The sequence below is a fragment of the Paralichthys olivaceus genome, chromosome 5 (genome assembly GCF_024713975.1).
Source record: "Paralichthys olivaceus isolate ysfri-2021 chromosome 5, ASM2471397v2, whole genome shotgun sequence".
Classification (NCBI taxonomy): domain Eukaryota; kingdom Metazoa; phylum Chordata; class Actinopteri; order Pleuronectiformes; family Paralichthyidae; genus Paralichthys; species Paralichthys olivaceus.
The window spans coordinates 17,819,421-17,831,942 of NC_091097.1; the positions used below are offsets into that span (position 1 = coordinate 17,819,421).

The window sequence follows — 12,522 nt, forward strand, 5'->3', positions numbered from 1 at the left end:
TTTGTATCGAACCTTTTAGAAACAGAGTTTATAAAAAATCAAGGGAAATAACAATCAGAAGGATGCAACGTGACATGGAGGCCAGACAAACACGTTTATGTCGGAAACAAGGTCACTTTAAAGAATAAACATGAAAACATATAAAAGGTGGAAAATAAACAGCACATGAAGGCAGGTGTATAACAATGTTACATGTCTCGGAGCACCGGGTTAGTTTCATACTTCATTTAAATCTTAACATCTGATTTTGTTTGAGTTTGTTCATCGATGATTCTGCACTCGGCTCGTCGTGTCTGAGGAGGCGTCCATCGCAGTCGGTTGACGGCTCAGAGAAAAGATCCCGAACTCATCGATGCGTTAGAGGCTTTCTTCCATCGAACACTCATCTGCGGCTGGTTCACTCCTCCAGACTCTGAGCCATGGAGCTGTCTGAGCTGCTGTACAACAAAGCGGAGTACATCGAGACGGTAACACGCCTGATATGCACTGTTTGTTAGCTAGCTAGCTGGCTAGCTAGCCGCTAGCTGTTTGGCTAGCTGCAGCTGAGCAGGGCGTGTTGGATTCACTGAAACGTTCATTGTTGCTCAGATGAGACAGGAAATAAAAAAAAAAAAACAGAAACAAATATGAAAGACAAATGTTAACCGACGTTTCTGTCTCATTTCAGGCTTCTGGGAACAAAGTGAGCAGACAGTCGGTGCTGTGCGGGAGTCAGAACATCGTCCTCAATGGCAAAGTAAGGGATGAAGGAAATACACACGGCTGCCATTGATTTATAGCAACAGTCACAATACAGCTCATTTCACGGCACCTTGAAATGACAACACAGCTTATAAACACACAATAATACAATAGAATTAAAATCAGTGGGTGAAGCCAGATGATAGAGACACAGACAAGATCAAATGTATTTTTGATTTGAGATTTGAACAATCGAATTGTGCTGGATTACAGTTTTCTTTTTATGCAAATATGATGTTCTGATGTTTGATATAGCTGGTTTCATGTGTGTGTGTGTGTGTGTCCTCCAGACCATTGTCATGAACGACTGCATCATCAGAGGAGACCTGGCTAACGTCAGGGTGGGCAGACACTGCGTGGTGAAGAGTCGGAGTGTTATCCGACCACCTTTCAAAAAGTTCAGCAAAGGGTAAAGCACCTTCCTCTTAACGTCAAACCTTCCAAACATCCTGACTAGAACTGAGCCCCATTGAGAATATCTGATTGTATTGTCTATATGATTCAAACCTCAATCATCTTTTGTGTATTAGTGATATCGCTTGGTTGCAGTATTTGACCAAGGGCTAGGTGATATGAAGTACTCACTAAGCGTGTATTATTATTAATTATCCGAAAATAAAAGCCGGTCCACTGCATGCAACCAATGCAAATATAGTTAAATGTTATGCAGAAGCTTTCAGACCTGAAAGAGACTTAAACGATCTGTAAAAATATGACTACAGCTGAGTCCCAAAGCATGTTGACCTGTAAATCTCAATGCAGACACGTTTTAATGCTTTTTTTTGGTCAGATTTTTCATCTTGAGTTTCAATGTGTAACTATATTGCAGATATACTAACCAGTGGGCTGTTTGTGTACATATTGTGTGTTGAATTTCTGATCGCTTAAACTCCTCTGCCCTCTCCGTTTCCTTTCAGAGTGGCGTTCTTCCCGCTACACATTGGAGACCACGTCTTCATTGAGGAGGACTGCGTGGTCAACGCAGCACAGATCGGTTCCTACGTCCACATTGGGAAGAACTGTGTCATAGTGAGTGGAATAGAAACAGAAATAAAACCAAGACAGAAAATAGAGACTGTGTTGAGAGCCAATGAGAGAAGACATAATCGGCAGCAGTGTCTCCTCTTGCCTGTGGTGAAACAGTCACATGTTAGTCATGTTCAGATGCACCGGAGCCACACAAACTGCTGACAAGCTTTAGTGAGCAGACACTGAGCTTTGTTGGACAATGAAGGGAAACACATAGCATTAGATTTTTAATGTAAGTGTAGTTGAGTCGCAGTCTTGCTGCAGCAGCAACAGATTACATTTCGTTCTACTTGCTAATATGAGCAAATGGTTAAACAGATGCAGAACTGCAGACTTAAAAAAGTTAATTTAAGTCAGAGCACTTTACAGTGACACATGCTGGATAGATGCTGATATTTCAACACCAAGAATAATTCTTATCAACTTCACAACATCTTGTTATCTTAAAACTATCTTGAGATTTTTTATATTTCTTGCTACAGATTTGTGCTTTTCATTTTTCCTTCTTTACTGCTGCTCTACATTGTTGTGAACCACCTCCACCTCTGGTTATGTTCCACTGCACAAATGACACTTGAAGTCGTTGAAAGTGTTTGAACCCGTAGATGTTTGTTCACTTGCTTTTGTTCCACCTTGTGTGTTGCGTTCAGGGCCGCCGCTGTGTGCTGAAGGATTGCTGTAAGATCTTAGACAACACTGTGCTTCCTCCTGAGACTGTGGTGCCGCCTTTCACCGTCTTCTCTGGATGCCCAGGTCAGCGGAACATGAAGACAACATACACAAGACCCTTCCACATTCTGTGTGTCTATCATGTCTTCAACAGTTTTAATCTGTGTCTCTCTCAGGTCTTTTTTCAGGAGAGCTCCCAGAATGCACGCAGGACCTGATGATTGACGTAACCAAGAGCTACTACCAGAAGTTCCTGCCTCTCAGTCAGATCTGAGACACACACTTTAAACCCTCAGCAGGGTCCACACCCTTTCCAGCCAGCTCCAGGTCAGGGTTGGGTCTTGACTGTCAGACTGAAATGGACTTTGAGAGCTCACCTTCTATCCGTCATTTCCCAGAGGTCTTGAGTTTCTCTGACGAAGGAAAAACAATTGGTCCTGTTTAGATATATGATGTGTGTGAAAAGCTCATATTTAATGGAATATGGTAAAGCTGCAGGAGGCAGTTTGTATGTTTGCAGCTCCAGAGTGTCTGTCTGATAAATTTGGAAAGACAGTGGGTTGTTATCAAACTGCAAACAACACAGTCATGTTTGCCGCCCCCCCCCCCCCCCCCCCCCCCCCCCAGCTAGTATTTTAGGTTCCCATGAATCCTTTGCTTATTGTTGGTTTATTTATGATATTTTTCCTGGTCGGTGTGCTCACAGAAACCCAGAGAAAGAGAGACGCCCTTGTGTGGGCAGCTGTCGCTCTCTGTCAGCAGCAGTGGGAGAAGATGTGGAGGTGGAGGAGCTCTAAAGAAAAGAAGGTGAAGGGTGGAGGTGTTTGAAGGATGTGGGAACACAGCTTGTAAGATACTGTGTAACATCCATGGACCAAAGCAACAGCAGTTGTGTTTGAAGATGTTGGCTGTACAGCATTATTCATATCCACAGATCATTTGGACACAAAGCAGTACACTGTTTGAGTCACCGCCATTTTATTTTTAATGTTGACGAATATCTGCTCTCACCTTCACTGGCTTATGTAACGTGTCAATCTTTAATATGATTGAGATTTTACTTCAGTATGTTTAAAAAAAGTCAAACCAACTATAGCATTGACTTGTCGATGTTGCGGTTGAACACTAGCTCCTCCGTCACTTTCTGAGCGTCACCGGAGCCAGAAACTCAAATAGTGAAGAATATAAATAAATAGAAATGTTTAAACAATCTGCCCTGTGTGAGTTTGACTTGATTTTTGAGTGAATCATGTTTAATGCGTGTGTAGTGTTTATGTGCATCATAGTTTTAAGCCTAAATGTCCACAGGGAACAGCTAAGCTAGCGTTTCCCGACGGTCCTTGAATGCACCTCGTCTGAAGCTATCAGTGGACTTTTAGGCTAAAAACTTGGTGTGAATGACGTCATACAGACGCTTGATGGCGTCACCAGAGCAGAATGGAGGCATGTTGTGTGTTTTTCTGTTTCATGACGTCAGAAGAAGCTCTCTCCATTCACTTCACGTGTACTGGATTCTGCTGCTGCCCCCCCACCCATTCATCTGCATAGTGGTGAGTACACGAGTGAATTTTCATTTTTGGGGTGAACTGTCCCTTATTGAGTATTAAAGGCAGAGTTACAGGTTCGAATTCAACCAAGCTTCAACTAATTAACTCCAATTAAGATCAGTCCCTTAAATGAGCCTGGTTTTTAAATCGAGATCCAGAAATGATTCCCTGGGAAAAATATCTCCTAATGTTAAATAAAGTGAAATTTGAAAAAGCTATCTGAACCTAACTTGAACAGGTTAGTTGTACAGGTTCTTTCCAAGTTAAACATCTGTTTGGTTTTTATTTTTTAACTTAATGTTGCTAACAAACAAATCCTTCATTTCCAAGTGTTTTGCTCAGAAAAGAATGTAAAAAAAAAAAACTTGTGTAAAGTTTTCAGTTTTCTTAAAGAACGTTCAGTTTTAAAAATTGGTGTTGCTCAAATGTAATAATAACAGTTTGATTTTATTATTATTCTTGAATTAGTTATTTTCCCTGTGAAACATTAGTGAGAGTCCTGCACCGAGTTCATCTCAACGTCATCACACACTCTACTGCAGTCCTTTGGCTCCACCTGGTGGCCTGGAGCAGAGCTGCTCTCTGAACGATGATCCTCTGATCATTTTTTTTTTTTACCTTCAATATAAAAAAAAATCACATCTGTGCTTTGAGCGAGGATAAAAAAATAACTCCAGCTTCAATGACAGCTACACAGTTTTTCAAATGCAAACCTCAGCTATTTAATTTCACTTCTAAATATCTGCTGCAACAATGACCAGTGCAGGGAAAGAATAACTGTAACTCTGAGATTTAAAGATTCTCTAAATAACAGAGAGAAATGTTCAGATTTGAGTCTCTGGACGTCTTTTGATCACAAATTAAATATACTAAAAAGACCAAATTACATCTAATGAATATGCATCATAGAACAAACAGAATGTTCAAAGAAGAACAACCACATAAAACTAAACTCATGACATTTTCCTTTTTTAATGAAACAGTCCATCCAATTGCAACTCAATGGTTTTATTTCTTTTACAATGTGAACCACATATCATACCAACAATAAATGTTAAGTATATAGATTAGCCATTTATTACTTTTTAAACAAATAAGTATCAAGAAACAGCTAATAATAGTGTTGGCTCCAGAGACACGTGGCATGAGTCAGACTTCTTGAAACAATGTGAATGAAGGCCTGTGATTGGCTCAGGGGAAGAAAAGAAAAAACACAAAGTGCCCCCTCTCTCATAACCACAATAATGTGGGGGGTGGGGGTGGGGGTTTGACCCTGCTCCACAGCCAACTCTGGTGAATTTCTGTTTTTCTATCAGCACTCACTTCCTCATCGTCCCTTTAAAAATGGCATGCTGTCATACAACAAACACTGGGAGGTTACAACTACTAATTTGGTTTAAGTCTGCGATGCTACTGACGCCAATGAGGAGAATCAGAGAGGGAGTTAAGTGTCGAAGGGAAATTCAAGATATTGACTTCATGAAGAGTGTGTGGACGGGCGGTCGGGTCAGTCCGCAGGATTCACGCCGCCTCAGACTCACTGCGTTCTGCCACGGTGACTCCGCAGGGCTGAATCCCAGAGACTAAAACTCACCCGACTATAAATGTGACATTTAGGGTTAAATTCCTATTCAAGATCCTTCCTATGTTGCATTAGTCACTAGACCAGTGACAGCAGACGCTACCTAAAACTTGCTTTAAATTTAGACCGTGGATTATTGTTCACCTACATTCACAGTAATCAGAGGCTCTCTGTGTGTAGACAAATCAAATCTCACTTTTCAAATATTAAGTTTATATTTTCAGTCTTATTCAGAATTTTTTTTTACACTTCTATGCAAGAACAAAAAAAACTATGCAGAGCTCTTCATTTGACAGAATCAACCAATCTCAGCCCGATTCTTTTCTTTCACCGACTAGCCAGCGATCATGTATGAGTATAACAGCCAAACTAAATGCAAGAAGAAGAAAGAAAAAAAAGGAAATCTGTGACCAAAATGTAACAGAGGTTAAAAACTGGCATGCTTTTATACAACTTAACAAAACCTACTTTCCAGGTTATAAAAGTGAAGGGGGAGTGAACAAGTCAGGAAAGAGAGGGGAAAACATCGATATCGCACACGTCAGCTACAGCGGGTATTTACAGGCAGAAAGTCAAAGTTACTGTATCACTACTACAGCAGGGCGTTGCTAGAAATATCCATCATTGATTTTAATAACTAGACAACATTTCATTGTTTACACTTTGTTATCTTCCTATGCAATGAAAGCATATTCCAACTCCACGAACAAGTTTTGTAGATTTAACTCCAATAATCTTTTGTTAATACCCTAAAATATTTATATATACACATACACAGTACCAGTTAATATTACTTTACAAATAACTATATATACCCGCGTCTCTGACTCGTGTGATATCAGTGTCTCCGTCTCTGCTCCTTTACAGAAGGCAACAACCATTTCAAGAACTAAACGAGCCCAGAGTTGCATCATCCTGTACCAAGTTAAAAAAAAAATCAAAAAAACCAACAAACCCATTCACATCTTATTAATGCACGCACCCCTTACACAAAATGCGAACCGTTTTCCCACCAACCGATCAAACACCGCAGCCCGATCATCCAGAGACTCCAGCGTTTGGTTGGACTGTTGAGAACATTTCTGTGATTTAAGCTTCGTTTACAGCACCGATTATCGTCCAGTACGTTCAATTATTTGTCAGGGGGGAAAAAACCCAGTCTCTGAACACAAGTTGAGCCCACATGCAGACGCCCCACAACCTGATCCCCCTTTTTTTTTTTTTTTTTTTTTTTTAAAGAGTGAACCAGAAGTGTGCACGACAGCCAAATCTTTTCTAAATCATAACAAGTTATGACTTCTTCTAAGCACCAACAGATAATCAATGTGTGGACCTGTTAAGGGCTGGACAAGGCTACAACTTGGATACAAAGGAAGAGCCGATTTATTTGCATGAGTTGGAAGTGAAAGCTAAGTGCAGAAAAATCCTTATTGCAACTCATCAGAATAATAACACTATCACATAAAACATGAGCTGCTTTTATAATAAGTACAGGGTAGAGGGGGAAGAGGGCGTCACAGTCAACAAACAGGCCGTCTGTGAAGCTATACGACAAAGAAGTTTTTCCTTTGTTATCTTTAACAAAAGAAAAACAACGTAAAACAGGAAAGAAAACAAGGTGGAGAGAACAGTGGCAAAGAATTTTAACACTGGTGGTTTAAAACAAAAATGGCGACTGGCTTAACTAAATCAAGTCACAGTTGAAGCAGAGTAGTTAGCAGAAAATAAGAACATCAATAGCCTGCTATTGGTAGTTCCATGCCGTCAGTCTAGTAACCAGAGAAATGTGGGCGGTTACGAGCAGATGAGGCAGGATGATGCCACAGATGTTCTCTAATTAGCAAATTAGCTCCACCAGACAGGCAACGTCAACTAAGAGCTGCAATGATGAAGTAACAGAAAGAAACCGTTGGGTTGTTTGACACAGAGGTGAGTCTCTGATAGAGCTGGGTCCAACATTTGGCGAGCAACTTGATTCACTGAGTGAGATGATTTGATCATGGCCCTCACTTCCTTATTAAGGTGGTGGGTGAGGATGAGTGAGGTTAAGGGAGGGAAGGGCACAAATGTGTCAAGGATCAAGTGGCTTTTACTTGTAAAGCAGCACAGTGCATTTTCAACCCTTTGAGAACTGTCCGCATCCCAGAACGTGTTGTTTCCTTCATTGTCTCCTTTCCAGGGTAGCGATGTCTGAGGAGTGTGTGACGTTGACCAGACCTCCCAGTCTCTCTCACACAAAGTGTCCCGATTGCAGAGCAGTGATTTGTAGTAATAGTGTCGGAAAAGGAGACAAGGAAAATAATGCATCCAACATCTGATTAGACTGAACCGAGAACCTACAGTCCCGTTTTCAACCTGGGTTCTTTTCCACAGCCAGGCATCTGAAGCGTCAGCCCGTCCATCTGCGCATCTGTCACATATCAGCCCATCCACCCCAACTTTCCCTGCCTTGGCTGTGAAGGCTTCCCCCCCCCCTCTCATACACATAGGCGGGCAAAAGATCAGATCATCCTGTTACGTTTGTGAGTAGGGGAGTCTGTGATGACATCACTACACTGGGTGGAATTTCTTTTCCTGGTTCCTACCCCTCCAGCAGAGGCAGAGCCTGTAGAGTCCAGATGCAGAGCCATCTCCTCAGAGATGAAAGTGTTCAGGTCGACGTCCTGGAGCCCATTGCGCCTGCTGCGGCACACCGGCCCCGCGCCAGAAGAACCACCTCCACCAGCACCGCCCCCATTACTGCTGCTCCCGCTCACATGTGTGGGAGAACCTGGGGCACCGGAGCGCACACTGATGCTTGCCATGGCTCCACTTAGACCTAAAGTGGGGAGGAGACGGGACAAAGAGGAGAATGAGACAAGAGCAACGCTGGATGGAGAAGTAAGACAAATGGGATGTTCAATTTCAAGTTAGCATGGCATTGTGTCAAATGCTTTTGCAATATCGCTACAATGATAAGTCTTGTTTCATATCTGTAGCAACTGAGAATCAAAACCAAGCAAACACATCAGGGATACACCAGTCCAATACTCATCTTCATATTTTTCTCACCCCAAATTACAGTGTTCTGATCAGAGTGGTGTTAACATGTAAGCCTGTATTTATCCAGGACATATTTTGCAGGTGTAAATCATGTTGCTTTTCTTTATCATAGAGTTAATATGTAGCTAAGTAAGCACGCAGCAAGTAATCAGCTCTGTAATCAGCTCTGTGATCAGCTCTGTGATCATCTAGCCTTTGTTAACATCATTTGCTCACACTGTCTCTATTTTGGATCCTAAACAAGAACGTGGGTCACGAAGTTCATGTTCCTTCAGAGAAGCATTGTTAGGGTGTCTGCCACAAAACAGCACTTGGGAGCTGCCATCTCACAAAAATCACTTTGTGCCAAAGCTTAGGCTGAACAAAATGACTCCTGCAGCAATGAAAACACATGATTGCAGTGCCTGTGACTTAACAAGGGAGGTGACAGGTGCAACTTCAAACCACACTGTGGTAAACCAATCAAGAAACCATTCCTATCTCTGGACTGGAGGAATGAAAGATCCTTCTGATTGTCCTCAAGTATGTAAAGGATTCACTGTAATGCTTTCCCTTTTTTAACCCAACAAATGTCACAGTGGTGTTTGCCACAGTTGTGATGTTATAGAAATACACAACTGATTTGTCCTGTAGATTTGTTAGAAATATAGTCTATAAAAGTCAAGGATGCACTTAATAGAAGAAAATGATCATGAGTAAGTTTAAATTTTGTCAATCGTAACACACACAAACATCGAGGGTGAAATGCAAAAGGTATCCGATAACTGAGAAAGACAGACTGAATGTCCTGACACGATGGAACTTGTGTATCTGTAACCTTAACCACCAAATGCCTGACATAACCCTACCCTTACCCTCAGCTACACCCTAAAATGGCCCCTTTAAATGTGAGGTCCTTCAGATAATGTACTGAATATTCATTTGCCCAAACAGCAAACCAGAGTTGAAAAGCAGCTGAATTACAAACAGAAACAGATGCATGTACAAATCTACTTGACTTTTGGTTTTATGAGATGTTTGCTCTACACACAGGAGGGTCTAAAAAGGTGAGGACTTCTCTAACCAACACTTCCATGCCCTTATCTCTGAGCCACACGTGGCAGATACGATGGCTGGAGGACAAACAAACTCTCGTTTACTCTCGCAAACTCACATCCTGTTGTTCGTGCTTAGACAACACCACCAGTGGCAGCACTTATTTTCTTTCCAACAATGTAGCTGCCTCTACTGTTGTAAATCAAGTTTCTTTAAAGGTGTCTAGAATGTCTACTAGTGTCCAAGCTTTGAGCAAAACTTATACTAAATCTTACTTACCATGCAGTGCTATGGCCTCCCTGAAGGGCTGGAGGTCTGCCTCCACAGATGAGCCGGTCTCAGCTGGTGAATTAGCTCGACTAGGGGCCACCATGGCCAGCCGGGAGTTAGCCCTGCTACTCCTGTGTGGTGGTGCTTTGCCGCACAGAAAGCTGATAAGATCCTCCCTGCGAATGGTTCTCCGGCGTTTTTTCACCCAGGCCAACATGTCCTGAAATCCAATGCAAGTGTAAACCTAATGCAGCTAAGTCCAGATATAGGAAAACTGAAGTGCCTTCCAAAATGCAGGGGAAGAATGAGACCCACCTTATTGCGGCGTTGATGGCCTATTTGGATGCCCCGATCAAAGCTTCTCTGATGAGCCTCCACACTCTCTGCGATGGTGGGAGACAACATAAATATAACCAGCATCAATAATCATGTATTCCAAATGAAATGTTGACATATTGTACCTTTAACAGTGACAATGAGTCGGCTCAGATCCAGACACTGTTAGTAAACGTACATTTTGTGCTTTTTAATATAAGTTTTTGATTCTGTACTTTACTGTAAATATTTTCCACAGATTGTGTGTTAGATCCCGAGGGTATTAACTCCTCACTAGCTCAAAACATTATAATCTTGGATCCTCTGTCAAAAATGCAGCCACTGGTTTCAAATCCTGTTAATTGTGAATTACAAAAAAACATTTTTCTTAACAACAGCAAAACAAAAAAACCAGGAGTAAGAGATGGAGCCCATAAGATCCCACTTGATAGATACCGAACTAACAAGTACAGTGATGGCCCTGTACTGATGGAGTGAAACACAAACAGTATGTGTAGCTGTGGGCACATCAGTAACTCCTGCTCAAGAGCACAAGGACAGGCAGAGGAGGGATGTGGGCAGATACCTTTGTAGAGGTTGGTCACTGCTGTAGCCGCGTTCTGAAATGGCACCCACAATGACAGGCCCTGCTGGTGGCATACTCTGTCTGTGGGAGAAAAAGGGGACATTTGGTTGGTTTCTATACGTGACGAGAGACCATGATTAAAACAAGGAAGCACACTTGTGATGTTAAAACGCATGAGAACCAGAGGACAACAGCACATCCGAGAAGAGCGACCGTCCGGTGATTATGGAGGATGAGGTGAAGATCATTTCCATTCGCCATTTTGTCTTGCATCCACATTTGCAGGGACAGGGTTCGGCATTAAAATAACTGTGGGCTAGCGCTAACATTAGATGGCTAGCTTGGCAGCAGCTTGTTTGGTGAGAAAGCACTGACACACCAACTTAACTGCGCCCTCAGCAGTAAAGTTGCAAAGACATGTCAAACATGCCAAACGTGGAGGGACCCGCCGAGTTAAGCTCTCCGTGATTTGTTTTGTCCGAGAAACACAACGACCACAACAAATCCAAAGACATTTCCACATCGAACCAATAATATACTCGCCATTTTGTGATTATAACGCCAGCTATGCGTTGCAGAACTGCTCACTCAGCAGCCCAGATATTCTGCAAAGCAAGTCCACACAACCAGGCTGCGGACTTTACATCGTTAAAGTACATTGTTATAGCAACTCGCGACCGGTGTAACAGTCAGTAACGGTGACAGCGTTCAAGAGACTGTCATCTGGGAATGTCGCGTAGCTACGGTTGTTGTTACCATCGCCATTTTGTTACTAGCATGGCTACGTTAGCTGCGCGCTGCTGTCTTTAACTTGGTGTCAACAAGGTAGCTCACTGACAAAGATATCCCAGTGAATCACGGGAAACCCTTTTGGATTGTGCCAGTCGATCTCTGTGTCGTTGGTTCACAATCGAAACTGCTGGTGTGTTCGAGTTCGCGACTGTTTTCTGTCACTGGCTAGCACAAGCTAGCTAAATTTAGTATTGCAAAATCAGCTGTAAACGTTGCCCCGTACTGACCAGCGAGTTAGCCGCAAAGCTAGTTAGCATCCAAGCAGCATTGACGCTGGTGTTAGTTGACGGTAACGGGAGGTAAACTACCAGGATGCTAACCCCCGAGCCATCGGCTTCAGCTGTAATGGAGGTGCCACCGGACCAACAACCAGACAAAGACGCTATTTTTGAACCTTTGTATAGCTGTGCTACAGCGGTAGCGGAGTTCTGGAAGAGGTGCCACAGTTTATCCTGGTCGTTGTCGGCCTCCTCCTCGCTCGGCTCCCTCTGCTCCGCTTCGGCCAAACACTGCCGCTCCCATTTTGAGAACCAGTGCTCGGGTCCGTGTTCCTGTATCTCCGAGTCTCCGTCTTCCTTCTTCTCCTCCATTTAACGCACCAGAACTCGAGGAGGTGCGCTGTTAATCTTTATAAAACAGAGTAAATCGGGACTACGTAAAGAGTTATGAGGGAGAATAATGGGTATTACTACAGTTTTGACTTCTTCGCACTGTAACATAAGCTTCCTCTATGCTAGCAGTGTCATCAGGGAGGAGACGCTTAGCTCACTGTTTTTCCTAGTTGCCGACGTCGGTTTATATATACAACGCAGACTATCCTGTTATGCGCTTCGTCCCGCCCATCGCTGTAGAAGTCAACGGTGATTGGTCGCACGCAGCTGTATGGGTGGGCTTTAGGGTCTTTTATCTGAATT

At 42.7% G+C, this 12,522-nt stretch overlaps 2 protein-coding genes across 2 annotated transcripts; one reads left to right on the forward strand and one right to left on the reverse strand.

Moving 5' to 3' along the window:
* The first annotated feature begins 255 nt into the window (after positions 1 to 255).
* On the forward strand, positions 256 to 3,651 carry dctn5 (dynactin 5). The gene is made up of 6 exons (XM_020106522.2): positions 256 to 467; positions 668 to 736; positions 1,032 to 1,150; positions 1,659 to 1,770; positions 2,421 to 2,523; positions 2,616 to 3,651. Exons 1-6 carry the CDS (start codon positions 420 to 422, stop codon positions 2,711 to 2,713), a joined length of 549 nt encoding a protein of 182 aa, XP_019962081.1. The 5' UTR covers positions 256 to 419; the 3' UTR covers positions 2,714 to 3,651.
* Positions 3,652 to 4,978: 1,327 nt separating this feature from the next.
* hapstr1a (HUWE1 associated protein modifying stress responses a) lies at positions 4,979 to 12,423 on the reverse strand. The gene is made up of 5 exons (XM_020106536.2): positions 12,003 to 12,423; positions 10,817 to 10,897; positions 10,231 to 10,298; positions 9,925 to 10,135; positions 4,979 to 8,386 (listed from the first exon to the last, which is right to left on the reverse strand). The coding sequence occupies exons 1-5, from the start codon at positions 12,196 to 12,198 to the stop codon at positions 8,070 to 8,072; spliced, it is 873 nt and encodes a 290-aa protein (XP_019962095.1). The 5' UTR covers positions 12,199 to 12,423; the 3' UTR covers positions 4,979 to 8,069.
* Positions 12,424 to 12,522: the final 99 nt, after the last annotated feature.

Coding starts and splice junctions, on each gene's coding strand:
- dctn5 (XM_020106522.2), top strand. CDS start 420: ATGGAGCTGTCTGAGCTGCTGTACAACAAAGCGGAGTACATCGAGACG. Junction 468..667: donor AAGCGGAGTACATCGAGACG/GTAACACGCCTG, acceptor GTCTCATTTCAG/GCTTCTGGGAACAAAGTGAG. Junction 1,771..2,420: donor TTGGGAAGAACTGTGTCATA/GTGAGTGGAATA, acceptor TGTTGCGTTCAG/GGCCGCCGCTGTGTGCTGAA.
- hapstr1a (XM_020106536.2), bottom strand. CDS start 12,198: ATGGAGGAGAAGAAGGAAGACGGAGACTCGGAGATACAGGAACACGGA. Junction 10,898..12,002: donor TGTAGCACAGCTATACAAAG/GTTCAAAAATAG, acceptor TTTCTCCCACAG/ACAGAGTATGCCACCAGCAG. Junction 8,387..9,924: donor GGAGGCCATAGCACTGCATG/GTAAGTAAGATT, acceptor TCCCCACTTTAG/GTCTAAGTGGAGCCATGGCA.